The sequence below is a fragment of the Empidonax traillii genome, unplaced genomic scaffold, assembly GCF_003031625.1.
Source record: "Empidonax traillii isolate 1590-97213 ecotype Southwest subspecies unplaced genomic scaffold, ASM303162v1 scaffold773:size403244, whole genome shotgun sequence".
Classification (NCBI taxonomy): domain Eukaryota; kingdom Metazoa; phylum Chordata; class Aves; order Passeriformes; family Tyrannidae; genus Empidonax; species Empidonax traillii.
Genome location: NW_020955966.1, coordinates 331069 through 356491, shown reverse-complemented (window position 1 = coordinate 356491; position 25423 = coordinate 331069). Strand labels below are relative to the sequence as shown.

Below are 25423 nucleotides of genomic sequence, written 5' to 3'. Positions count from 1 at the left end.
AAAATGTCTCCCATTCACAACACTTGGAATACCTGTACTGTTTTCCTTTTACTGTATTTAAATAAAAGGAGAGAAAACTCAACCCTGAATCTTGGAACTCCCTAGAGCTGCTGTTGTTAGAAGGTCTGTGCTTTTGCTTGGTAAAGTAAAAATACTGAATACAAGATCATGCTTAAAGGGTAGTGTGATTTGTGAAGAAAAATCTGAAGACTTCTTGGTGCATACTGACAGTTCAACATAGGAATGTAATATGATGTGGCATGTCAAAAGCATCATTGGTATTCAGCTCAGTGGATTTACATGATTTGCTAAAAAAAAAAAAAAGTGAGGTGCTGAGTTAATGTCGAGTTCCTCTGTTTCAGTTTGACACCCCAGTTTCTGAAGATAGAGTCTATAGATTAGTCAGCCCACTGTAGAAAAACAAATTTCTATGCAGTACCTGAACCTTTTCTTTTCATACTTGTGGGGTATCTGGTGTGAAAGGCAGATTGTTGTATTGTAATTGTGTATAAATGTTTATATTTCTAGAAGAAACAAAGTCTATGGGAACGGAATACCTAAGCCTGGGAGAGAAACTTCTTGAAGATGGCTGCATTCATATAATTTCATTGGGTTCCAAAGCATTGATGATACAAGTCTGGGCAGACTTGAATACTGGAGCATTCATATTTCGGTATGCTGTTTTAGTATAAAAGCAGTCCTGCGAACATACTGTGTGACTTGGAGTAGCAACCTGCAGAGAATACTGCTAGAGAGTAGAGAACTAATTTCTATAGTAGTAAGGCCTTGCACACTGATGGGGCAACATCAGGGAAGGTTATTGGATACAGATCTACAGGGTTGCGAGCTTAAAGCGTCAGGGTCTGGGCTTGCATGGTTCGCACAGTCGTGTATAAGTAACTGTCTAAGCTTCAAGGTCAGTCATAAACATAATGCAGTGCAAGGAAGCAATTTGAGCTTTAATGAAATGCCACAATAAATGTGTGAAGGTGGAAAAAGTTCTTGCACCTGAGGTGTGAAAACTGCTGTTGTATAATACTTTCTGTGACAGTCTTGGTTTTAAATCTTCTAAATGCATTTTAGCCCTAATTTAGTTCTTGTAAGTAATCTATCCTTAAAAATAGGTTTAAAGCTGCAATTTTAGAACACTTTATTTCAGTGTTCAAAGTTCTGCATTTTTTCAATAAACTGAATTTAACTGCTCTGGAAAATAGGGAAATATCCTTATCTTAAATATAAGCAGATTTATGCAGAGAAGTGTAAATAAGTTGAAACCATGATGTGAGGATTTCCCTAGCTTACTCTGAGCACTCTAAAAATAGTTTTGTGATCAAAAAATTTACCTGTGAAAGTTAAGGAATGCAATCTCAAATTAACTGAGGCCAAAAATTGCAGACTTGAGGCTTAAAATACAAGTATGAAAACAAACATACACACTTATTTTTCTTCTCTTGTTTTCATAGTATGTGCATGGATCCAAATGATGAGATGAAAGCTGGTTTGCTGGCACAGGCGGAATCTCCAGAGAATGTTTTCCTTTTAGGCAGGTGGCAGCATTTGGCATTAAAATATCTGCAGAAGCCAGAAAGCAAGAAAAATATCCATGGAAAGCTGTTGCTGTGGGTGTCTGGTCAGAGGTAAAGAATACATTAGTTGTACCTAGATACTTCTTTAAAAGATGTTCGCTGGTAGGAGTATATCAGCACGGTGTTGGCACAAGCTAAAGTTGTGGTTGAGTAATCTTCTAGGAGGGTATGGGGCAGGAGGTGTTACACTGCTAGGAATTCTCTAGAGTAGTTGTGATCGCTTTGAGAATTATCAGTTCATACCATGGACCTGTTCAGACATCACTGTTATTCTTCATCATGAATAACTGAAAGAGGTAAGTACTGCAAGGTCTTAAGTAAAATCCAAAATAAGCTAAGGCATGAAGTTAGCAGTAGGCATAATATCTCTGGTTAAGTTAAGAACCTGCATTAAGGAGGTGTAAGTCAGGTACAGGCCATGTTGTTGAAAGTAGTAATTAAGAGGAGAAGGCAGTCATTTTGTTCCACTGATGGAAGGTAAGAAGTTAAAATGTATTTCAAACAAAATCTGAACTGCCAGTTGGAAGTACAATTTTTTTTTTCCACTGCAAAGCTAAGGTCCATGTTCCTAAATGAGGTACCTGATGCGAGGTTGGGTGGGCTTGTACCTGTGTGAATTACTTATTGGTTAGAGAAAGGTATTTATTAAATATCAGTCTTTATGCTTTCTTTCTGAAGTCCAGACTGTGAAGGCTGTGTTCCATCTGTGCATGCTGGTATGCAATAAAGTCCAAATATGGAGATATAGGGGGAAGCTAAAAGTACTCAAATGTTCTGCACGTGTGCAGTTATTGAGGCCCCTCTATATATAGTTGCTAGTTTGCCGATAGTTTGGCTCTTTCAGGAAGCTTTGGATGACCTTTACAGTCTAATTGCTCTGTTTATGTAAAGACACATAAATTTAATTGGATGCTTTCTGAAAGCATCAGGCTTATTGCTCGTGGCTGTGCAGCACACTAGTTCTGACAATGTTCCCTGGTATAAGCAAATCCTCAACGTGGTGTTTTCAAGCATATGTGAACCACAGTTTTCATTGTGTCTTAGCAAAGTCAAAGGCCTTTGACTTCTTAGGAAGAGTAGAAGTTCTTGAAAAATTGTGTTATTTTAGAAGCATATATAGTGTTACATATATTTCTTCTTTGAGGTCAGAGGGAGGAAGGAATTTCAGATCCAGGAAATCTTGACTTCATAGCAATCCTAGCTGGAACTCTATTCTTCTGCTCTATGCAGTATCTGAATACAAATATCATTATGTAACTGAGGTTTAAGGTGCCTGGAAGTGGAAGAGGACTTGAGTAGTTTAATTTTGATGGCAGCATGGCTTCTCATCTAGTAAATATCAAAATGAATTTTAAACCTAAGCTGAATATCTTAGATAGCAATTTTGATCGGTTCTTAATATTTAAACATGTTTTTTTGTATATATTTTCAGGAAATGTGATATTGATTTAGACTTCTCACTGCCAAGGAAAACAAGCTTATCATCTGACAGTAACAAAACATATTGTATGATTGGACATTGTACATCATCTCAAGAAGAATTGCTTCGATTGTCGGGTAGATGGAATCTTGGAAATCTGCTTCTATTTAATGGTACCTCTTGAATGCTTTTTTTCTTGAATTAAGTCTTCACTTCCTCCTCCCCCTCTGAGATCAAAGGCTTATTTAGATATTTTTTTAACATATCAAGCTTTTACAGTAAAAACAATTATATATTCTTTAGCAGCATAATATATCAGGGAGAAAGTAGGCAAATGTTTCAGTATTAGGTACTTCCTAATGTGCTCTTCTGCCATATTGGTTTCTTTTTAGTGACACAGTTGGTAATTACAGTTACTTTAGTGGTTTTTAAAATTTCTTTAAATTATACCTTGGGGTAGGGAATGGAAAGACCGTGATATTTGTTCTGGTTTTTTTTTTTCCTTGAAGCACTCAGTCTCTTTTATCTGGAAAATTGATTTCACTTACCTGCTTTTAAACAAATAGCTTCAAATTACTTAAAGCACAATAAAAAGTAAGCAAAATCTGAATCACTGAATGCTCTGAGTTAAGCATGCTTATTTCTGAAACTGCTGATGTTACTGGTCTGTGGTAATCAGAAATGAATTTTGATTTATTGTATACTAAAGAGTTAACAGATAATTTTCTGGATTTTAGGTGCAAATATTGGACCAGAGGAAGCATTTTACTTATACACATGTGGGCCAGACTTCACATCTGTAATGCCTTGTAAATATGGCAAAACATTGACTGACTGCTCCAAGTACATAAATAAAGAGATTCTACAATGTGAACAGGTCAAGGAGCTCTTCATGACAAGAAAGGAAGTGGATGTTGGGCCTTTAATTGTAAGTTTCTACTTAAAAATGGTTCTTAATCTCTTAAAAATGATAAATTGGAAACAAGTTTCCTGCTGTCTCCCAAAGTGCTTCACTTGATCAAAGCAGACAAGAGCAAATCTTTTTCTTGTTAAAATCACTGCAGGGTTCTTCCCACTTACTTCAGTGGGAGTTGAATTCCACACAGTGGCCATTTCATCTTGCTTTGGGTTGGATTCTAAAAATTTCTAGATGTTCCAACATCTATAATACAGCATCCTAAATTGTATTGGATAAACAGGCACCTCCAAAACGCCTAGGATGGATATATAGAAGATCCCTCCACTAGTGTAAAAGTAGTCAAGGACAGCTTAGTTATCCTGTTAACATTAAAACTGAGAAGGGAGGAGAAAGGGGGCTTTATCTGGTTTTAACAGGAAGCAAAAGAATTGATCCCAATTTTTTGGAGGTGATGAAGGGAGTAAGTTTTCACCAAATTTGGCTGAAAAGTCATTCTGCAGCTGGCAGATCTTAGCTTTTCTCATCTTTCCTGACTGAAACAGCCATGTCAGATGCGGGTGTAAATACAGTGACACTAGAAAAAGAATAAAATAAAGCTTGGTTCTCAGAGGAGCTTGCTATATTTTGGGAATTCACACTAGTAACCCCTGCTGTATGAATTGTTTCCATTAGAGGGTTTTTTCTGATCTCGTAGGCTAAGGGTCATTCTGTCTGAATATGATCCTTGTAAACAATGGTACCAAATTTTGAATAGGTCAAGGAGGAATGAATGGAGGAAGTTAAAGCTTAGCAAAGGAGTCATGCAACTTTTAAGCTTATTTTACCTTACAGAACACCAAGTAGCCAGAGAGAAGAACCATATGCTTGAGTGATGAATTAATCTTTGCAGTTTTGCAGAGAATGCAAGTGCCTTAAATGAAATTTCTCTATTTCTTGGTGGAATTTTTTAGTGCTTTCTTAATTTTCTGTGCTTTAGCTGTTGCATAAAGTTTCTAAGATTTAGGAACCCTGTTGCTTTTTAGTGCGTGTGCTCCACACGCAACTTCAGAGCATGTTAGTGGTAAAGTAGAAATGAACTGCTGAAGTTGTTGCTACTTGCTTTAGGTGGCTTTTGTGTCCTGGATGTGTGGAGTTTTTTGTATTAAACTTTCTAGAAAAAAATTTAAACTTCTCTTTTTTTTCAGGAGAGTCTTGCTGTTGTTTATACCACATGCTGCCCTGGTCAGTACACCATATATGAACCTGTTATTAGACTGAAAGGTCAAGTGAAAACTGCACCTTCTCAGAGACCTTTCAGTCTGAAAGAAGTTCAAAGCAATGCATTGGACTCTCATCATCTAAAAACACTTCAGCCTGTTGAATATAAAACTCTTCAGAGTATACTACATGAAATTGGAGGAACTGGTGCATTTGTTTTCCTCTTTGCTAGGGTAAGGAGGCTGGAGGAGGGGGGTTGCATGGATGTGTTCTCCCATATAAAATTTTCTTTGGATCTTAAGTAGCAAAGCTCATAATTCTAGCTGCCTTTCTTTAGTCTGCATGTGATGCTTTTCTGTTAAAACTTGTGGAAAATACCTGTGCCATAACAGAAAGTATCACAGAGGTTGTCTTAAATTGGAAATGTAATTATAATTCTATTATGTAATGTTTTAGTTAATATTGCTATTATTTAAGATTATTCTGATTTAGAAATAGGGTTTTTAAGTGTCCAAAAAGATTATTTTTAGCAGTGTTGTAAAACTGGTCATATTTTTGGTCTCTGATTTTGAAGCATTTAAATTCATGGCATATCTTTAACAGTTTAACCACGGGATACTCACAATGCAAGTATGAATAAATGTGAAACTACATGGTGCACAAAGCTTTATTTTTATCTGATAAATCATGAGAGCTTTTTTGAGATAACTGTTCAACCGTGCTCAAAGGCTTATTTATCCTGTCTAAGAGAAAATGTAATTTCACAAATAGTAAGGCTATTAGCCTTAACTTCGTTACTACTTACTTAAATGTGACCTTTATGTGGAGAGGCTAATATTTGTGCCAGGAGTCTCTGAAGTACCACAGTTAATTCAAAATACTAATGTAGGCCTAAAGCTTGTCTTGATTTATGTGTCTCTGGTATTGTTCTGAAAGATACATGGAGAGTAATAAATGCACACTAGATCATGGCTATGAAGACACTGCCTGCTGTAATTTTACCATTGATAATGAAATCTGAGGAGAAAATCCTTAGCCATGTTATTGTATTATGTAAATTTATGCTAAGTATGTGCTACAGATCAGTAGCACGTAGACTGTTTGCATCAGAAAGGGAAGAAGGCAATAGATCAGCTGTCAGGTGATGCAGGTATACATGTCTATAAATGTGTGGTGCAGCAGAATTAACAGGTGTATGGCAAGGGAAGCTATAGAACTGAAGTTCCATTAATGTGAGATTTCATTGTTGTTTGGTTTTGGTTAAAATTCTATTTGCTTTTTCTTGGGATTCAATAACTGTAGAAAGTAAAGAGGAAAGAGTGGTTTGTGGTCTTCATCTATCAAATTGCTTGTCTCTTTGTGGACAAAATAAAACTTTAATGTTTGAAACTTAGAGGTAGGTGTAGTCTAGACCTTCAGGAGCCTTTTTTTAGAGCTTTCCATAAACATTTAAGAAACATACTTTTCCAAGGCAGACAGTGTATTCTTATTAGAAGCTTATGTATTTCATGACCTTGTGACTTTGTAGTATGGTAAGTGCCTTCTACTTTAAATTTATTTGGAACAGAAGTTTTTCTTGGAAAAGGATTCTTGCAAAGGGACTTCAGTTTTCTTAAGAAGAGTCATAATTTACCACAATAGGAATTGTCACTTCAAATATAACTGAATGTACACACATAGACAAAATGAAGGCTATGTACATAACACCAAGCTCTTAAAAACAGACTTACTCCAGAAGTTATGATTTGGGAGTGCAACAAAGTATTTTTAAGTCTTTTTTCCTAAATGTTTCTCACTTACACTGTGTTATTAAATTTGTCTTCTCTTCAGGTGGTAGAGATTAGCAGCTGTGAAGACACTCAAGCTTTAGCACTACAACTTATACTATCTCTAACAAAATACAATCAACAGAGAATACAGGAGATGGACAATTGTAATGGTTATTCTATGATTCGTCGAGTGTTGATCAAACCAAAATGCATTGTTGGATTTTGCATGCTGAAGGTAGAGTCCACTTTTAAACTTGATATTTTGTTCAATATTAGCAAAAATTTAGAAACTTCTCCGTGATTTTAATTTTACATTTGAAGCTGTTTTTACGAAGGCAGAACAGTGATTTTAAGCAAGTTGAGTGTTGACCAGGTACATATGTCTTCCCAATCAGGAGTATTCTGTCTCTTTAAAGATTTACCATTTTGTTTTTATTTGGATAGAACAACTGTACTACTTTGTGATTATGACACTTAAAAAATATTTCCCCCTCTTCAAGACTCTCCTTGAAGGATGCTGCAGTGATGAGATTCTCTATATAAATGAAAATGGACAATTCCAGCTTGATGCAGACTCTACTGCAGTTATTCAAGATGTTCAATTGTTAGAAAAGTTGCTGCTTGACTGGAAGATATGGTCTAAAGCAAAAGTAAGTACTTTTAGTTTTGGAAATATTTCAGGTCTAAAATTCAATATTTAAAAAAAAATAAGTATTATGAGTAAGAAATTAATATCTCCAGTTACATGTCAGTAATCACTACAGTTTTCTAAAATTAATGGTCCTTATTTTTCTTTTAATAGCTCTTAGTAGCATTAAGCTCCCATTATCAATGGTGCAGGTAGCTTTGTGTATTAAAGTCTGTAAATGTGATGTATGAATATGACTTGTTAGTTGAACTGATTAATTTTTTTGTGGAGAAATTGCTAAAACTAAGCAAGACCTGCTTTGTTTTGGAGTTAAACTATTGAAACTAACCATCCAGTGTTAATATAGCAAAGAATACACAAAACTAATTTTAGACAAGAAGTTGAAGGGTTTTTTGGTGGTAACTTAGTCATTAGTTTTGTATGAACATCGTCATTATTGTGAACATATGTATGAACATATTTGTATGAACATAGTCATTTTGTATGAACTTAGTCATTAGTTTTGTATGAACGTAATTTTTCTGATAGTTTCTAGTTCTGACCATTTGTAGTCAGTCATCATCTTAGGTGCAAAACTAACTTGACTTCATTGTTTGTTGTTTCTTGGGTTTTTTTTTCAGTGTGTAGACTCGTGAATGTATTTTTTGAAGCCATGTTTGTTTGGTTTTTTTGTTTGTTTTTCAGCAAGGTGTTTGGGAAACTCTGTTAGCAGCTCTAGAAATCCTTATCAGAGCCAACCATCACCAACAGATGTTTAATATTAAACAGCTCTTGAAAGCTCAAGTGGTACATCACTTCCTGTTAACTTGTCAGGTTCTGCAGGTACTTTCACTCTGAAATCCTACTTTGTGCTTGGCAAATACTCATTTTAATTTGGGAAGGGTAGAGCAGAAGAGACTAAATGCTGTAGAGAAAGCTACTTCAGTAGACTGTCCTCTGTGCTTCCAACCCAGTAAGGAACTGTATCATTTTACATCAACGATGCCTAGATAGAGAATGTTTCGTATTATTTCCTGTCTTTTCTGCACATTAGGGAAAATTAGTATCTTGCTTAAAAACAAAACAAAACAAAAAACAACAACAACAAAAAAAAACCTACTCAAATTGGGCAACAACAATTTTGCAGTTTTGGGGGTCTGATGGAATGGAAGATAAAACTATATAAACATTTAGTCATTCCCTGCAGCAGTCTCAGTTAAGGTGCTTGGGTAGAAAAAAGGAGATCGAAATTAGAGAAGATGGGAATAAGTTAATCACTATGCTCACCTTACAGTGGGATTTCCCACAAGTTTCTTTAAGTCCTGTTCTAAAGTCCATATTCTTTTAATAGATTTTTTTTTTCAGCTAGCCAGCATCAAACTATAGAATGCTTGATAAAGCAGAAATTATAAATACAATTATCAATGAAATCTCAAATGTGTATGTTTATAAAAATGGCTATTGAAGTGGAAATACAGAAGACCCAGTGTGGCACTGTTCAGAAAGTTTTTAATGTTTGAAATGTTAGTTTTGGCAACTATTAATTTCTCTACAAATATATAGTAAAATGACAATAACCTATATTTTCAATGGTGATTCATGTCCTAGGGCTCCAGCATTTCAATACAGATTAGTGAAGTATGCTGAAACATTTTAGTTTTCCAAAAATCAACTTGCATAACATTTGCAATACTTTGTTTCTGTCTGGATTTTTGAGTGGGCTGGACTTGGATAACATTGAGTAGGTACAATAGGTCCTCTCAAATTAAAGAATACAGCTTTCTTAATTGAGCTTCTTTTCTTATCTGTTTTATTACAACATGACAACTTAAAAAGAGACAATTGCTGTCAAATTAAAAATACAAGTAACTTACAGTTGTACTGCTCTTCCTTTCTAGGAGCATAAAGAGGGGCACCTTGCATCCCTGCCTCGGGAGGTTTGCAGGTCATTTGTGAAAATAATTGAAGAAGTGCTTGGTTCTCCCCCAGACCTGGAACTGCTGACACTGGTCTTCAATTTCCTCTTAGCCGTTCACCCTCCCACTAATACATATGTTTGTCACAATCCTACCAACTTCTACTTTTCCCTGCATACAGGTAAATATGTCACATTTAGCTAGTAGTAAACAATAGGACAAAAATCTGGTCATAAATTAATATCTAAAAAAATCTCTTCGCTGTATTTTAGTAATGATATATTAAAAAATTATTGAATTGTTGGGACTTAATACTGTAAACTACTTTTACTTTTCTGAGAGAGGTAACAGTTTAGACTTTGTTCGCTTGGTTTACTTGGAGAGCTTTCTTCTGTCTACAACCATAGATAATCTCTCAGTGGTTATGCCATTAACTTTCTTTAAAGTTTGGTGCTAATAAATGGAATGCATAATGTTAGCTGCCTATGTGGACACATTTGTCTTGGGTGAACTTAGAGGAAAACATCTAACTCACTTGTAAATGAAACTTTTCAGAAACATATGCATACTGTCTTGTCTCAATTTCTACTTTCTTATTTCCTGTTATGGAATTTCAGGAAAAATAAAAGGCTTGAGGAGCATTTTTAGCAATTGATAAGTTGCACTATAAGACATCATTGGCAGGCACTATGAGTTCATACAAGTTACTGGCAGTACTTACGGGCTTTGAGGGATGCAGACCTAGAACAACAGCTTCTTTAATATATCTGTACTGGATAATCATGTTGGTAAAATGACTGATATGAACAGTAAAAAATCTTTCTTGGTCTTTTGAAAAATAAGAAATTATGAACAGTTCATGCTTTAATACTAGCGTTGTGCCACCTTTGCCATAACTTATGTGACCCTGGAAAGCATCAACCAATTTTGAAATATTTTCTCCTTTTGCAGACACCTGTGTGCCTCCAGGTTTAATAATCAATTTCAAAGGCTGCACAGTTGTATTTATCTGTATCTGTCCTCTAATACCAACTGATGTAAAATTCTGAATAAGAGTAGAATGCACTCTTTGATACTTGGAGCCTCTATTAGGCTGTTTGAGAACAGTCATTTGTTTTTGACATGACAGAAAGTCAGTTATCACTACTTGTATGCCTGCAAGGACTGTCTTTAAATGTAATTGCTTTAGTACGTCACAATATTTTCATTGTTCTAAAGTAAATTTTAAAGTTGGATCACTAAACCAAAAAATTGTGTTCATGTGCTTTTGCTTGGTTGCTTGCCCTTGAGCTCTTCTCATTAGCCTCCAGTGCTCCGCTCAAAATGTAATCTCACTACCAGTCTAATTTCTCAACAACGCAAACATAAAATGCTTTTATTTAACTTTTTCCCCTTTTCTTTCTAGATGGCAAAATTTTCCAGGAGAAAGTTGAATCACTTAGGTACCTGAGAAATTCCAGCAGTGGTGGGAAGTCAGTAGACAATTCTGCATTTGTGATTACATCTCCAACTGGATTTACAGCTTTACCACTGGAAGGTAAAACAATGCTGGAAAAAAAAGAATGTTAAGACACAATCTTTTGGCAAATGACTAGAGCGTCTGCAAGTGTTACTTTCCTACAGGTATCTCTTACAGAGCTCCCCCTGTCCCTTGGAGCTTGATGCCTGAACAGCAGAGTAGGAAGGATGGAACTGAACATGCTACCTGAACTGCTCTTCATTCCTAAGTTGAGGCAAATTGCCGCATTGATGGCTCAGGCACTGACGTGGACCAGATAAGCTGAACCGTTTCATTTGTTGAACAGACCTGCTAAAGATGCCTGAGAACGCCTTAACTAGGCAGCAGTTGAAGCAGTGAGCCATAAGCAACTATCTAATCTGGGCAGAAAACGTTAAGCTGATACTTGATTTGTGCATAATTCTTATCTGTCTAAATATGGTATTAAAGTATTACCATTTCTGTACCTACCATATTGTAGGTATAGAAACTGTTCCTACATGATAGAGGATGGGAAAGTGTATCTTACAAAAAACAACAAGATACCTTGGTTATATAAATTAAAATTGAATTGTTTTCTGGAAACAGTCTCAGATAGCATGCTGAACAAGTTGAGGTCTGTAAAGATAACTGCTTTCATCTGTTTTGAATTCCTCTGCTGTAAATGCTGAAATACTGTGAAGTTATTAGTTCAAACTGGTAACTTTTTTCAGTTGGTGTCCTGTCAGTGCGATGTTTTTTGCATTATTATTGAATTAGAGTTTTAATCATACTTTTTACAGATTTGCATAGGCAATCCACAAATATCACCTGAAAAACAAAAGCTGAAACACCACTTATGTTTAAGCCTTTATTTAAGGTTGTTGACTATGAGAAGTAAATTAAAAATAAAACTTCATAGTCCAAGTTCACAAATATATACAAAATAGGAATGGAAAAAAGTCGCACTGATATCTAAATTAATTGCTATGTATTTCACATCCTGTGTGACTCAGTATTACAGGTATTACAGTGTAATATATATATATATTTATGTGTATATATTCACACATGTTTTATATATATATTCTCATAAAAAATATATTCCTGATGCATCATTATTGCTTTAGTACTAACTGGTGCATAGTTTTCAAAATACTTCCGAATAAGCAAAGTCTCCTTTTCCTAGAATAACAAAATACTGCTTCTACCAGTCTGGTATATGGTCTGTTTTCCCTCTTAAAGCTTAGTTATGAAATACATGTGTAGTGTGCTCTGAAAGTTTGACTGTTTCAGGTCAAAATGTGCACTTAAAAGGAAGCACTATTAAATAAAATGTGCAGTTATTAGTTGTAAACTTGAAGTATATGTAAAACCTTAGTGCAAACGGGTTGGTGAATAGTATTTCAATGTCTACTGAAACATGTCAGTAGATTGGACCTCTTACACAAAGATCCAAGTAGAACAACCTGTTCTATTTGACCCTGCTTTGAGCAAGGATTCTGGTGCATACAACCTCCAGATGTGCCCTCCATTCTCAGTGATTCTATACAAGTTCCTGCTGAGGGTTAGTTGAAAGGATCATGATTTAAATCCAGGAACTCCAATATATTGTCAAAAATTCTTTTGCATTTTATTCTTCTTTCAGATTTGTGACTTGCTAAATATACAGCTCCATAGTAGTTTACTTGATTTACCAAATCTGAGCTATGTCAGGTGTTGTCAGTTTTGCATATAAAATTAACTTAGGTCACCACAATTCTAAATGGATGAGGAATCTAATATTGAGAGAAAAGTTTATTTTTAATGTGAAAGGAATGCTAAAGATATCCTTATTTCTCTAGGGAACACTTCCAAGTCTAGTGTACAGCAGAAAATAAGCTCTCAGGCACCTGGAAGGCTTTCTAAAAGCTTGCCAGCATCGCCCACTTCCTCACCTCAAGTTCACCGAAAAAGACTAACTGAAAGAATGGGAAGGAGCACTGATGACCTGCTGCTTATTGGCGAGCACAACTACATTGATCTTCAGGACAGAATTGGTTTTGTAGAAAGTTCTGAAACCATAAGGAGAGTACAGGAAGAGCTTCTTAGCAGTTGTGAGTCTGCAAAAACAGTTTGTGACTCAGAGCTAACGTCTGCCGAAACATTTGAAGATATTGCAAAAGAAGTAGAGTTATCTGAAAATGCATTTGAGACTAAAGAAGCAGATGCAGACCTGAAATGCAGTGAAGGTGGTGGTGGTGCAGCTGAGCCATTGCTACGTCGTCCAGACAATCTTAAAGGACTGCCTTCATTTCAGAAGGGTCAGGGCAATTTTGCAGGGTTGGGCTTGGCATTTTCTGTTCTTGGAGCATCATCAGCCATCGCTCGCTGGCCAAGCTTTGCTGACAAGAACATACTTCCTGAAGACTGGGACAGCCTTGCTTTTTCTTCAGCTAATGAGAATACTCCAAAACCATCTGAAACCCCTGATGACAGGTAAGCATGTAAAATAATAAATTAAGAGTTGCACAGTATGTGACCTTTAATTTCACTGTTCTTGCTCTTGATTGTTATCCTATAAAAATTTGAAGCCTAAAAATTAAGGGAATTTTTTCATATACTGTCATACACAAATTTATTAAGCTTTTACTCCATAGAATGTTGTGTTGTTTCAATTTTTGCATTATTTACATAGCAAATTTTAAAAAGCAGGGTTTTTGCTATGTGCAGTAGAAGTGGGAACCTTTTATGGTTTGTCACAAAAACTCAAGCAAGTAGTTTTGGTCAGATTATCTTTTTTGCCATCTGCCATCTAAAAATAAGTGTTGATGAAGATTGGTAGAAGGAGTACTGGAGAAATGATGTCTTCCAGATTTCTTCTTCATCCTGTCCCCTAAGAATTGCTAGCAGTTATGCATGTTTTTTTGTCTCTTCTGCTGTAGACAATCATCATTGATAAAACACATTCCTCTGTTTTCAGGTGTACAGAAGACTATCTTGTGCTTATCTGTTGTGGACTATATGATCTCTTGCGTGGAGTTCTCCTAATCCTTCCAGATATCATGCTAGAAGATGTGATGGACAAACTTATCCAACCTGATTATCTTATAGTTCTGGTGAACCACCCATCTCCTCTCATACAACAAGGAGTCATTAAAGTAGGCCCATATAAAATATTTTCTGCTAAAAAGATGTGAACTGGCATAGTTAACATTTGGAAATATGAAGTTTTGTTAATATTTTTATTCAGCTTTCTTCAGTTTTCTCTATTTACTTCTGAGTTTTAAGATATGTTTCTACCCCACAGATTTAAAAAACATCTAAAAAAAAAAGTAAAAAAAAGCAAACGTAGAATCTTTGAATAGATAAATATAGTCTATAATGTAAGGCAGAGGCCCTGAGAGCTTATGATGGCATTACCAATATAAATGGAAGGAACAATGCAGAAAGTCAGTGACCATCTCTTCAACATAAAACTCACGATGCACTACGTTAAATTAAAGTGCAAGCTAAGTTTTTACTTCTAACATGGCTGACTTTCACTTATTCAGAGGAGCGATCTACACATTCGTGGCCTGAAGATGGACTTGAGGCTTCAAACTGTTTTCAGAGATTTTTGTAATATTGAGAAGGACAGTGTTCCTGTTTGATGACATTATGTAGAACTTGTATTTTAATTAGAAAAAGAGTAAAATTATATGGCTTTATTAATAACAAAAAAGTCATGCATACCCACCAAAGTGCAAGTTTTAATAAATCTAAAAAGTTTGAGTGTATTTATGTGTGCATCTCCTGGTACATGTGTGGTTTCATCTCACTCAAACTTCACTAAAAACCTAAGAGTCTTCAGATCAAAAATTTAAGATGTTGATTGTAACAAGGATTGTAACTATTCAAATCACAGACAACAAATTAACTTTCAGGGCAGTTATATTAAATGCTTAAATCTTACACCATAATTATGCATTTATTTTTAGTTGTTGGATGCATATTTCAACAGAGCAAGGAGGGAGCAGAAGGAGAAATTCTTAAAGAATCGTGGCTTCTCCTTGCTAGCCAACCAGCTGTATCTTCATCAGGGGACTCAGGAAGTTGTAGAGTGCTTTTTGGAAATGCTTTTTGGCCGCTCTGTTGGCTTGGATGAAGAGTAAGTAATTCTGCGGGTTTACATCCTGTAACAATATGTGAACTACAAGCAGTGCACTTTGCTGCTCAGCAACCATAAAAGAAGCTCCTTCCAAACAGTTTTGAAATGTTTTGCTTGTAGCCTTAACATTAAAATGCATTAAAATTCTTAGGGCTATTGTATGGCCTTAAACTGTAAGCAACTGCATCTGATGGATGCTGTCAGATGGGATCTTGTAAACACTGAAACTTTCCAAGTTCCTCAGAAACCTTAGCACTTCAAATGTCCTGTAACCAATTGAACTCTCTCTGTTGTTTCTGATCCTACCTGAAACTGATGTATATCCTTAAAGTTTTAAGTAGTAGTCACGAGACTTCTGCTATTAGATTTTGGTAGGTGATATAGCAAAAAGCTTGATGCCACAGCTGCTTCCTTGGCTTGGCCCTGAATTCAAATCCCTGTGTCTTTTAGGGAAAATGCCAGAGATACACCACTTCTATGAACCAAAAAGCCACCTTATTGACAGGAAAGGAGATTACCTTTAAGCAGACAATTATATAAGTAAATGATACTTTTTTAGAATTAGTCTGACCACTTAATGATGGTACAGGGAGCACATGTGTGTATAATCACTGCAAAAATCTTGCAAAAAGCTCCTTCTCAATTGCTGCCTCTGCAGGATTTGTAGCTGAATTACTTCTCCCTCTTTACTTGATCTTCGCTTCTCAAAAACTATTCTTGTTTAGCTGCAAGATTTAAATATGGCTCCTTAACTTGCCCCAAAACAGAAAACTGTTACTTCTTCAGGATTTATTATGGGGCTGGAAAGGTAGTTCTAATGTCTCAGGTTTTTAGGATTGTGCATAATAGTCATGTAGTGGGATGATAACCTCCCCAAGTAAGACAAGGTGAGAAGCACTGCTTTTAATTCTACAATCATAATAAACCAGAAGGTGCCACACTTAATTAAACTTTAGCAGTAATGGATACAGGATATATCAAACCTGCTGTCAGTCAATATACTGTTATACTGATGACAAGCTGTATTTATTTTCTTGATAGTTCTGTGCCAATTGTAATACTTGTTTTGGAAAAGTGATGCATCATTTTTCTACACTGGTTAAACCCCCTGCTATTTTCATGAAATCTATCTTGTAGACAGCTGGTAGTTAGCTGAAACTTCAGATATACCTTTTAGGCACATCATTTCTTTGTGGCTCTTTGAGGTGTTTTTGTTCTTATTTTCTTTAGTAGGCAGGCATTGTTATGGCAGTTAAATGTAGGAAATTACCATCTACATCTTTGCCAAAATACCAGCATAGACTGGTATTCCACTTGCATATATGAGTTGCATTTGTCAGATTGTTATTTTAAGGATGTCACTCACATATATTTCTGTTGACAGATTTGATCTGGAAGATGTCAAGAATGTTGGACTCTTTCAAAAATGGTGTGTCATTCCTGTTCTGGGTCTTATAGAGAATTCTCTCTATGATAACGTTTTGCTGCATAACTGCTTCTGTCTCCTGCTGCAAATCATAAATTCCTGCTCAAAAGTTGCAGACCTACTGCTTGATAATGGTTTGCTCTATGTGTTGTGTAATACACTGGCTGCTCTCAACGGACTGGAAACAAAGTGAGTATTGTATCCATTGCTATCAAATAGTCTAGGCACAACCTTACAGCTAGCATGAAATCACTGTCTGGTATTTGTTCTACTTGCTAAAATTGTCAGAGCATGTACAAAATAACACTGGGTTTGAGGTTTTCAGCTCTAATTATACCTGTAAGTTAAAGTTAATGTTTGGATATTCACTTCAAACAACGGAATATAAAATGTTCTTTGCATATCTTAAACTGCCAGTGAAATGACATTTGAAGATGCAAGTTTGTCCCACTGTCTGCACCTTGGATGCTTTTCTTAATAAAACTGAACAGGAGATGGTAGCATTCTGCTATACCAAAACTGCAGACAGGTCTCTCTTGTACTGCCTGTGATTTAATATTTGAGATTTTGAGTAACTTAAATGACTTTATAATTTACAAAAATTCTGTACTTTAAGAAAGGTTATGGAGGAGAGATGTTTTTAATTTTATTTCATTAGCTGGTATCCTGAAGAAATGGAAATTTTCCTTTTTACCTCAATATAGTTTTAGTTCAGCATGGTTACAAAATTATATACTGATATATTTTTTGAAAAATAGAGGATTTTAGTCTTGTTCTTTAACTTAGAAATCTGATAATTCATCATTGCTTTTCCAATAAAACTGTGTTACACTCTGGATGCCTGCAAATTTAAGACATTCTAACAAATCTGCCAAAGTTAACACTAAAGAAATATCTGGGATTATAATGTTCTAGTCTTCAGTAATAACATTTATATATGAAGTACAACATACTGATAGGGTATGGTTGGTGGAAGTAGCAAGGGGAATAATAATGGGTCTTGTTATAAGTTAGTCTCCTAGAATTGTCATGTTTCTGGTAACTAAAACTTTGTTTGCAGCATTCCCTTGAATGACTACAAGTTACTTGCATGTGATATACAACAGCTGCTGGTAGCAGTTGCAATTCATGCCTGCAGCTCCTCAGGTTCTCAATATTTTCGTGTTATTGAAGACCTCATGGTGCTGCTGGGTCATCTTCAAAATAGTAAAAATGCAAGGATGCAAAGTAAGTTATCTTCTTATTTTTGGGATCATGGGAATACTTCCCCACTGATTTTTGTTTAAATTTATATTTCTGCTGAGGGAAAAGGGGAAGTTTTCTGGTGATGGATCTTCTTTCTCTTCTAAGTGGTTTCCAAAATAATGGTTTTCTTCAGGAGCTTGCATCGTGGTAATGAACTGTGTATCCTACTAATCTGAACAAAACAGTAATTGCAAAAGTTCATTGTGGGTGTTTAAATGGAAATGTTCTATACAGTTCCATTTAGCTTGTTTTGGAGTAATCAAATTCAGTGGCTTTTCCATGAGAACTCAATTGTGTAGTGTCTGTATCTGTGGAATAGGGAGGTGACTTCTGTGAAATTAAGAGCCTTACAGCTCTTGACACTTTTTGTGTTTTTTTTTTTTTTTTTGTTAAATATCTAATTAAAATGGTTGAAGGATGTGTAAAGCATGTCACGTATGCTTTGTATGCCCTCCCTTTATAGATATGGCAGTTGTTCTGCAGTTAAGAGTTCTTCAAGCAGCCATTGAATTAATAAAAACCACAGCAAACCAAGATGCTCAGGAGCAGGCCAGTTCAGCCCCATCACCTTCTGCACCGCATCGTACAATGTTTCAAAAGCGGAAAGGTATTGCAGGTGAGTAGCAGAAGTGTAGCCTTTTTTACTTTCTTTGGTGTGTGCTAGTTGATGATTCCATGATATTACCTTACTCTGGGATTCTCTTACATTCACAAGTTGCTTAATAAAGATTTTTTTCAAGTAATTTGTAGTGGTTTTAATAACCAACCTCACAGTAAGGTAATGCTAAAATCAAGCTAGTCCATGTAACTAACACAGCTGTGATGTGGGGACTGCTTTGTTGCTCAACTTCTAATTAGTGACAATCCTGAAATAAATACCTGCCCCTCTAAATTTATAGCTGGAAATGCCACTGTGGTTGTGTTTGTAAAATGTTTGTGCAGTTCTAGCTTTAGCAGTAATACTCTCGCTGTATTTGATAGCTTGTCAGGCATTCTGCAAAGATTTTGTAATCTTCTGGCTGGAAATTGATTTTTGTGTGTTTCATATAAATGAAGCTGCATTAAACGCTTCATAGAAGATATAATTTAAAAACCTGGCAAACACATATCTCCTGTTCACTAGGGGAATGTTTCTCTTGATGGTCAGCTTTTGAAAGCCCTCTATATCAACCTGGTAAAGACAGTGAAAATATTTTTACATTAGTGAATCTGGTAAGACACTAAAGATAAATAGAAATAGTTATTTCAAGAGAAGGAAGTAGTTAAAGCCTGCCAGTTCATTTCAAGAAAATTAGGAAATATTCTTAGGTTAAAATTGTACTTCTATTGGTGGCGTGGGCATGGTACAAAATGTGTTTAAGCTGTTGATATATCTGACTCATCAATTGTGCTTCCCAATATGGAATATTTTATCATTAATTTCTAATTCTTCATCCTAGTTATACAGTTAAAAGAGGAATAAAAGTAATGGTTTTGAATCTGCTTTACACAAAAATATGGAAGTTGTACAATAAAGCTGATCTTGAGACTATCTCATTTCATGGTATCACTTCTTGAATTGTATATATTTTTATATAGCTTTAGAAACTAAACCCAAGAAGGACAGGCACACAATGACACTTATATAGCCTTTAATATTTATTTCAAATGTTTTGATTCCTTAAATGATTTGAAGTCTTTGGATGAAAGCAGTTGCTGAGTGATGGAGTTTTTGTACATTTTTAGTAGAATTCTGCTCATACTTCTCTTGTTAAAGGTTCAAGGAAGTTTTCACTTGCTCAGTCTGATGCTCTGCTGATGAAAATGCGCTCACTAGCAAGCGAGGAATTCAACATGATGATGCAGCGGAGAATGAGCCAAGAAAATCCTATCCAAGCCACTGAGCCTGAGTTTGCACAAAGGTTACAGAGGCTGACTGTTCTAGCTGTTAACAGGCTCATTTATTTAGGTAGGATTTCTTTTTGGGTTGTTTCTGTTTTGACGGAGCCAATGTAGTGCGATATATAAAAATGGATTCCTGCTGTAGTGTTAGAGGGGAAGTCATATTATTGACACAAATTTTATGGATTTAGCTACAAAGCATCATTCTCTCAGTGATTTGTCTCTCAGTATTATGTAACTGACAATCTGGATAATGTTTTTATCTGAATGAACTGAACAAGTTGTTTCATTTCTACATTAGTCCTTTCATGTGTTAACTGCCTCAATTATTACCTGAAGATTTAACTGCCAAAAGGAGCATCTGCTCTCTCAAAACCCATCAGTTTGCATGTTTCTGTGAAATGACTATATTTGTTAGCAATACTTCATGACTTTGAGAGCTAGTTCAAATTCTGCAGAAGCAAGAGAGAGTAAGAATGGTAAATATAGCAGTAAAGGCAGTATTTGATTTAATGCCACCTAAAGGATCATAGGATTGTCTTGCTTTAGATGGTACTGATCAATATTTACCTTTTAAATTTTAAGCATCTACTGAAGAGTGCCTTGATGTACTGGGTATAACAGAAAACACAAGTCAAGGCAGACGTTCAGCATCCCAGCTGGAAGCTCCTGAAGAGGAAAGCCAACAAGAACTGCCTAGCAGAATAAACCCTTTTCTTAAAGAAATGGTCAAAATGTTGGTGGAAGGAGTCAAAGTATCCATTGTAAGTAGTTACATGTTGTCCACATTAAAGCATATTTCATAAGGTTCATTTATTAGGAACTTCTCATGCGTAATGTATTCTGTCCATAAATGCTCTTATTACTGCCTCTCCGGTCAACTGTGTCACAAAACACCCTCTTTAGCTTCCCAGTTATTCTGCAGTTGTATAGTAATAAGTGGATCTGTTCTGAGCTTTACCTTTAAATTTAGCAAAATTTTGCTTCTTGAACAAACACGCAAAATTTAAATGGACTTCCATGTACTCTACAAATTTGCTTGGTCTTTCAAACCTCAACATTTAAATTTGCTGGATCCTATAAGACAAGATCTGCTGTGCATCCACAGATGGTGGAGAATTTTTCTGAGCAGTTTGTGTCTACAGTATGTTTTAGAGTTGGGAAGGAGAGGTTTTTTTCTTTCAATTCTTGCCAAAGGGCTGAGAGTTTTCTCTTCTAGCACACAGGCTTGTCAGCCTTTCCAAGGTGATTAAGTTCTGCTTGGGTAATATGAAATGGGTTTTTTGGAAAACTTAACTTACTCTTTCTTGCCTCTTTATTTCTCCTAGATTGTCTTTATAAAAGTGGTTCTATCTAAGTTTCCTTCTAGTTCAGGAAAATTAGGTTTGATAGGTGTGTTATATTTCCATTGTGCCATACTTGTAGTACTTTTCAAAGATCTAGATTTCTTTTTGTGAGCACAAGCACCTCAGTCCAATTCCTGAATTCTAATCTTTTGAGGTAATCCATTCAGAAACTGGTGACTAATGTAGAAGGGCTGTTCATTAAAACAAGCAATTAAAAAAACCCTTTGATTTTGAAACCCTCTACATCACAATTTTCACTTTCTGGATTGTTGTATAGTCCCCCTGACTAAATATCCAGTTTAGCTAGGAGTTGCATTCCTAATATTGGCACATTGAGAAAACCATACTTATTTTATTAAAATGAAAAAAACCTTCTTTCATTTTTAGTAGAAAGCCTTTTAACCCATAATAATCACTGAACTAAAATGAAACTTATTTTGGTAGATAGATCTTTGTCTTACACAACTAATACGATCAAAATGTTAATTTTGTAATGTGAAAAACTTGGTAAAAGCAAGCCCTAACCTGGTAATATTAAAAAGTTGTCCCTTTTACTTAGGGCACCAGCAGAATGACCACACCAAAACAGCAGTGGAAGAGAATTCTCTTGTCATGTAAGGACACATTCCGTACACAACTTGGGAGGCTTCTTGTGCACAGCTTGTCTCCTGGAAGGCCACTGCAAGAGAGAAAGCAGGCTTTGGAGATGGTACCTGACGTAAACCATCAAGAGATTTTGCGTGACTGTCTTAGCCCAACTTTGCAAGTAAGCTCAAGATGTTTGAAAGAAGTCTCTAAAACCTATGTGCAGTTTTTTGTTTAAATTTAAAACTGTATGTGACTAAAATTGTTCACTGCTGTTTTAGCAATGCTTAGTGTAATGACAGTTATGTTGTTACACAAAATGCCTGTGTATACTTTTGCAATTGCTGTATTATCCTGAGGACAGGCAGTTTTGTAAGAGGGAAGATAGGATTAAGTCTCTGTAGTGCATCAAATATGACATCTCCTGTGCAGTGCAGAAATAAAGGTGGTACTAGTTTTAACATGAAGGATTTTACTGAGGAAGCTAGAAGTTAAGGTACTGCTGTAAAAAAAAGCAGATTAAGGAAGGAATTATTCTTGCCTTGGAACTCCTTAACTGCAGACTTCCTGTTACTTGTAAGAATTGATTGCAATTAGATTTTATGAAGCAGTCAGTCCTAAATCAAAGCAGTACTCTATCATTTCTTATTTAGCATTTATTCTGGAAGTGGAATCGTGTATTCCTTGTTCTTAAGTCAAATAGATGAATAGGCTGTCCCTGCTTTTTGGGGTTTGTCAGAAGAAAGGGTTTTTGATTGTACTGTGTTAGTACAAGCTTGAAAGAATGCATTTTTTAAAGCCATGGTCAGAAATTGGGTATGAATGTTGCTACTTGAGATCTTCAGGATGGCAAGAATGAAATAAATTATTTAAGATATGCCACATTTTGAGTTCCTGTATACTAAGGAGAGGAAGTATTTATTGGATTAGCCTACTGCACTTACATGTTTCTGATTACATATACATCATTCAAATAAATTAACAGTTTCATCAGGAAGAAAAAAGCTGATGTACTAGCAGGGGCTTCTGTGGAGGAGTGTCTTGTTGAGTGCATTTATGGCCTGTGGCTGTTGAACTTCATTATCTGTCAACTCTAATTTGATTAATCAAATGAGGTGTAGCATTCTTGGCAGGCAAAATTAGAAGTCTCTGGCACATATTTCCTGAAGTGTACACAAGGCTGCAGGAGCTGAGTACTGGGAAAAGAAACTTGGCTTTCCTGCAAGCCATTTGAAAAGTGACAAGATGCTGGGACAAGTTTTATCGTGTGAAGATTAAATTCAGCGTGTTTTTCTAGTTTATAAAAGTTTGTCTCTAACCATTAAAGCAGCCATTTTCTTTGAATTGGAGAGTAATTTGTAGAAGAAATCTGTGCAGTCTGACTAGAAAAGGGAATAAAGGTGGAAGAAAAAAAACTGCGCAGTGTTTTATTGTGAAAATGAGTGACCATACACCTATATTCCCCTCTTCCCTTCTTTTCATCTTCTAGCATGGACCTAAATTAGTGCTCTATTTATATGAGTTAATGCACCATCACAGCGACGGAATGACCAAAGAACAACAAAGAGCAGTGATAGACCTCATGAATACACTGAAAAGTTGTGGCTATAAATGCATTCCCCTGAGCCCACGAGCAAAACCAGATTTATTAAAAGCCTTGAAAGAGGTTTGTGAATAAAAATTTTACTTAAAAAACTGGGTATATTTAAGACAATTGTCTCTTATATGGGGTCAGAGTTTAACTGCAGACAGTGGTTTTCTTTGGTGCATGGCTTATGCTTTTGGGAATTCTCTTTGGGTTCTAAATATTTCTGTCACATATACTCAACACTTCACAGCAAGCTCACAAGCTTCTTGGTTAAACATCTTACTTAACCCAGACAAAGATGGGAGTTTATAATAAGCGACTGGTATCTCTCATTGTCAAGAAAAGAGTTTTCATGATTTCTTGCAAAAAGAAAAATTATATTTAGATATAGTAAAATGGCAGTAACTGAAATGAAGCCTTGCCGGTTTTAAATACTGTGAAGATATCAGTTGAACAATTTTGTCAGTCTTCCTTTTTTTAAGCTGGTGTATCCTTTAGTCTCTCCTTCCTTATTTCATCTATCTGAAAAAAAGAAAGTAATGTATAAAACTTCCATTCAGGATCAGAAGAAATATGAGATGGAAGAAGGTGTAAACAAAGCTGCTTGGGAGAAGACAATGGCTAATAATCAGCAGAAGTAAGTACCTTCTTAAAGGGGCTGCAAAAGCTCTTTTAAATGTTCTCTGTTCAGCACTTCCCATTGCAAAGTTGCCTGTATGATTATTATAGATGATTTTTTCAAATTGGCAACAACACTGGCTTTCAGGTTTTTGATTTTATTGTTATATATAGGTATATGCATTTTGATAGGTTGTATAATAAATGGCATTGTGGGAACCTCAGAATACCAAACTGGTTTGTTGCAGCTTTGGATTTAACCCTTAATTTTATGGCTGTTATCTCTGTCCAATCATCTGTGCTGTTGCCATGGTCTGTGCAATTAAATGTCCCTACAACTGATCTTCAATTAATAAAATATTATATTCAGCAGACTATTTGAATACTTTCGTGAGCTATGTAGACTGCTGCTACTTGGTGTAAATGTAAATTTCACTATCTTGTGGTAGATTTAAGAGTTCTTGCTATTAATTTACATTTCAGACTTTGCCATAAAAATTAGATTTGAGATGCACACACAATGTGCTTTAATGTAGGCAACTGTAGGAGCTGTAAAGGTCAGCACAGTCAAGTGCACGCAGACAAGTGTTAAGATCCTGTGTCAAATGATTAGGAGATTTAATCAGTGGTAAATTACTGTCCTTAGTCAAAATTTTTACTGTAATGAGTATACATTAATTAATAAAACATGCTAATATATAGCCATTGATTTTCTGACTGGCTTGTCTCGTCTTCTGCCAAAAGTAAGAGGTTTTTTTTGCTAAGAAGCAGAAGGTATTCATGAGTCTCATTACATAGGCTAAGTTGCTCTGCCCTGATGTAATAAGAACTATAGATTTAACTGGCAAACTGATTGTATTTTATAAGGCATTTTAGTGTTTTGTCTTGCCTTTTCAGTGTGTTTATTTCACATTTTAAAACACAACTGTTCCTCAGTCTCTTTCAACGTCTAGATACAAAGTCTAAAGACATTTCTAAAATAGCTGGAGACATCACACAAGCTGTGTCTCTGTCACAAGGAATGGAAAGGAAGAAAGTAATCCAGCACATCAGGGGGATGTATAAGGCAGAGCTGAGTGCCAGCAGACATTGGCAGGAACTTGTTCAGCAGCTTACCCATGATCGGTAAGTTTCTTCATCTCAGTGAAAAAGCAAGAGGCTCAATGCCTGACATGTGCTTCTCATTCTACTTAATGGCATGTAAAATGCAGGTGATATTAAAATTAGAATTACTTCTGTTAATTATCTGACAGTTAAAAACTTGTAAAATACTTGATTTATTATATTATCCTATTTTTATGATGAGCAGCTGAGTAGCCAAGTAGTATTCCTATGCCATTTAGACAGGCTGTTTTGTCACATATATTTTGCTGTGTCAAACGCAATGAAGAGTGTCCTAAAGTTTTCATATCTTGCATTATGTAGATGGAGTAGAAAAATAGTTTTTTGCTAGTTTTATTCAGACTAGCATCTAGGTACCCTTGTTCTATGTGGATTAGTGAACTAAGACATTTAACAAAACACCAAACTGTGGTATTTTCATCATTGCAGAACTAGTCATGTTTATAGTGTTGGATGCATTGTATTGCTCTTTTCATCAGAATTAATAGCTTCAAGAAGAGTCTTACAGTAGTAGCTTGTAAGAAGTCAGTGGAATACGTCATGAAAATAAACTAAATTCAGTCTTTTGATA

The 25423-nt window shown here is 35.6% G+C and overlaps 1 protein-coding gene across 6 annotated transcripts in view; it reads left to right on the top strand.

Moving 5' to 3' along the window:
- The window catches only part of LYST (lysosomal trafficking regulator), an 85147-nt gene that overhangs the window by 42761 nt on the left and 16963 nt on the right, over positions 1-25423 (top strand). For all 6 annotated transcript variants that reach the window (XM_027901315.1, XM_027901314.1, XM_027901318.1 and 3 more), the window contains 22 exons: positions 529-673; positions 1464-1637; positions 3019-3179; positions 3744-3934; positions 5110-5355; positions 6953-7126; positions 7392-7541; positions 8225-8362; positions 9418-9616; positions 10841-10972; positions 12757-13390; positions 13875-14052; positions 14872-15041; positions 16426-16656; positions 17528-17694; positions 18176-18328; positions 19469-19660; positions 20179-20357; positions 21499-21705; positions 23014-23190; positions 23673-23749; positions 24667-24855. In XM_027901315.1, the coding sequence (XP_027757116.1) occupies positions 529-673; positions 1464-1637; positions 3019-3179; positions 3744-3934; positions 5110-5355; positions 6953-7126; positions 7392-7541; positions 8225-8362; positions 9418-9616; positions 10841-10972; positions 12757-13390; positions 13875-14052; positions 14872-15041; positions 16426-16656; positions 17528-17694; positions 18176-18328; positions 19469-19660; positions 20179-20357; positions 21499-21705; positions 23014-23190; positions 23673-23749; positions 24667-24855 (4264 nt within the window). The remainder of the gene's footprint in view (positions 1-528; positions 674-1463; positions 1638-3018; positions 3180-3743; positions 3935-5109; positions 5356-6952; positions 7127-7391; positions 7542-8224; positions 8363-9417; positions 9617-10840; positions 10973-12756; positions 13391-13874; positions 14053-14871; positions 15042-16425; positions 16657-17527; positions 17695-18175; positions 18329-19468; positions 19661-20178; positions 20358-21498; positions 21706-23013; positions 23191-23672; positions 23750-24666; positions 24856-25423) is intronic.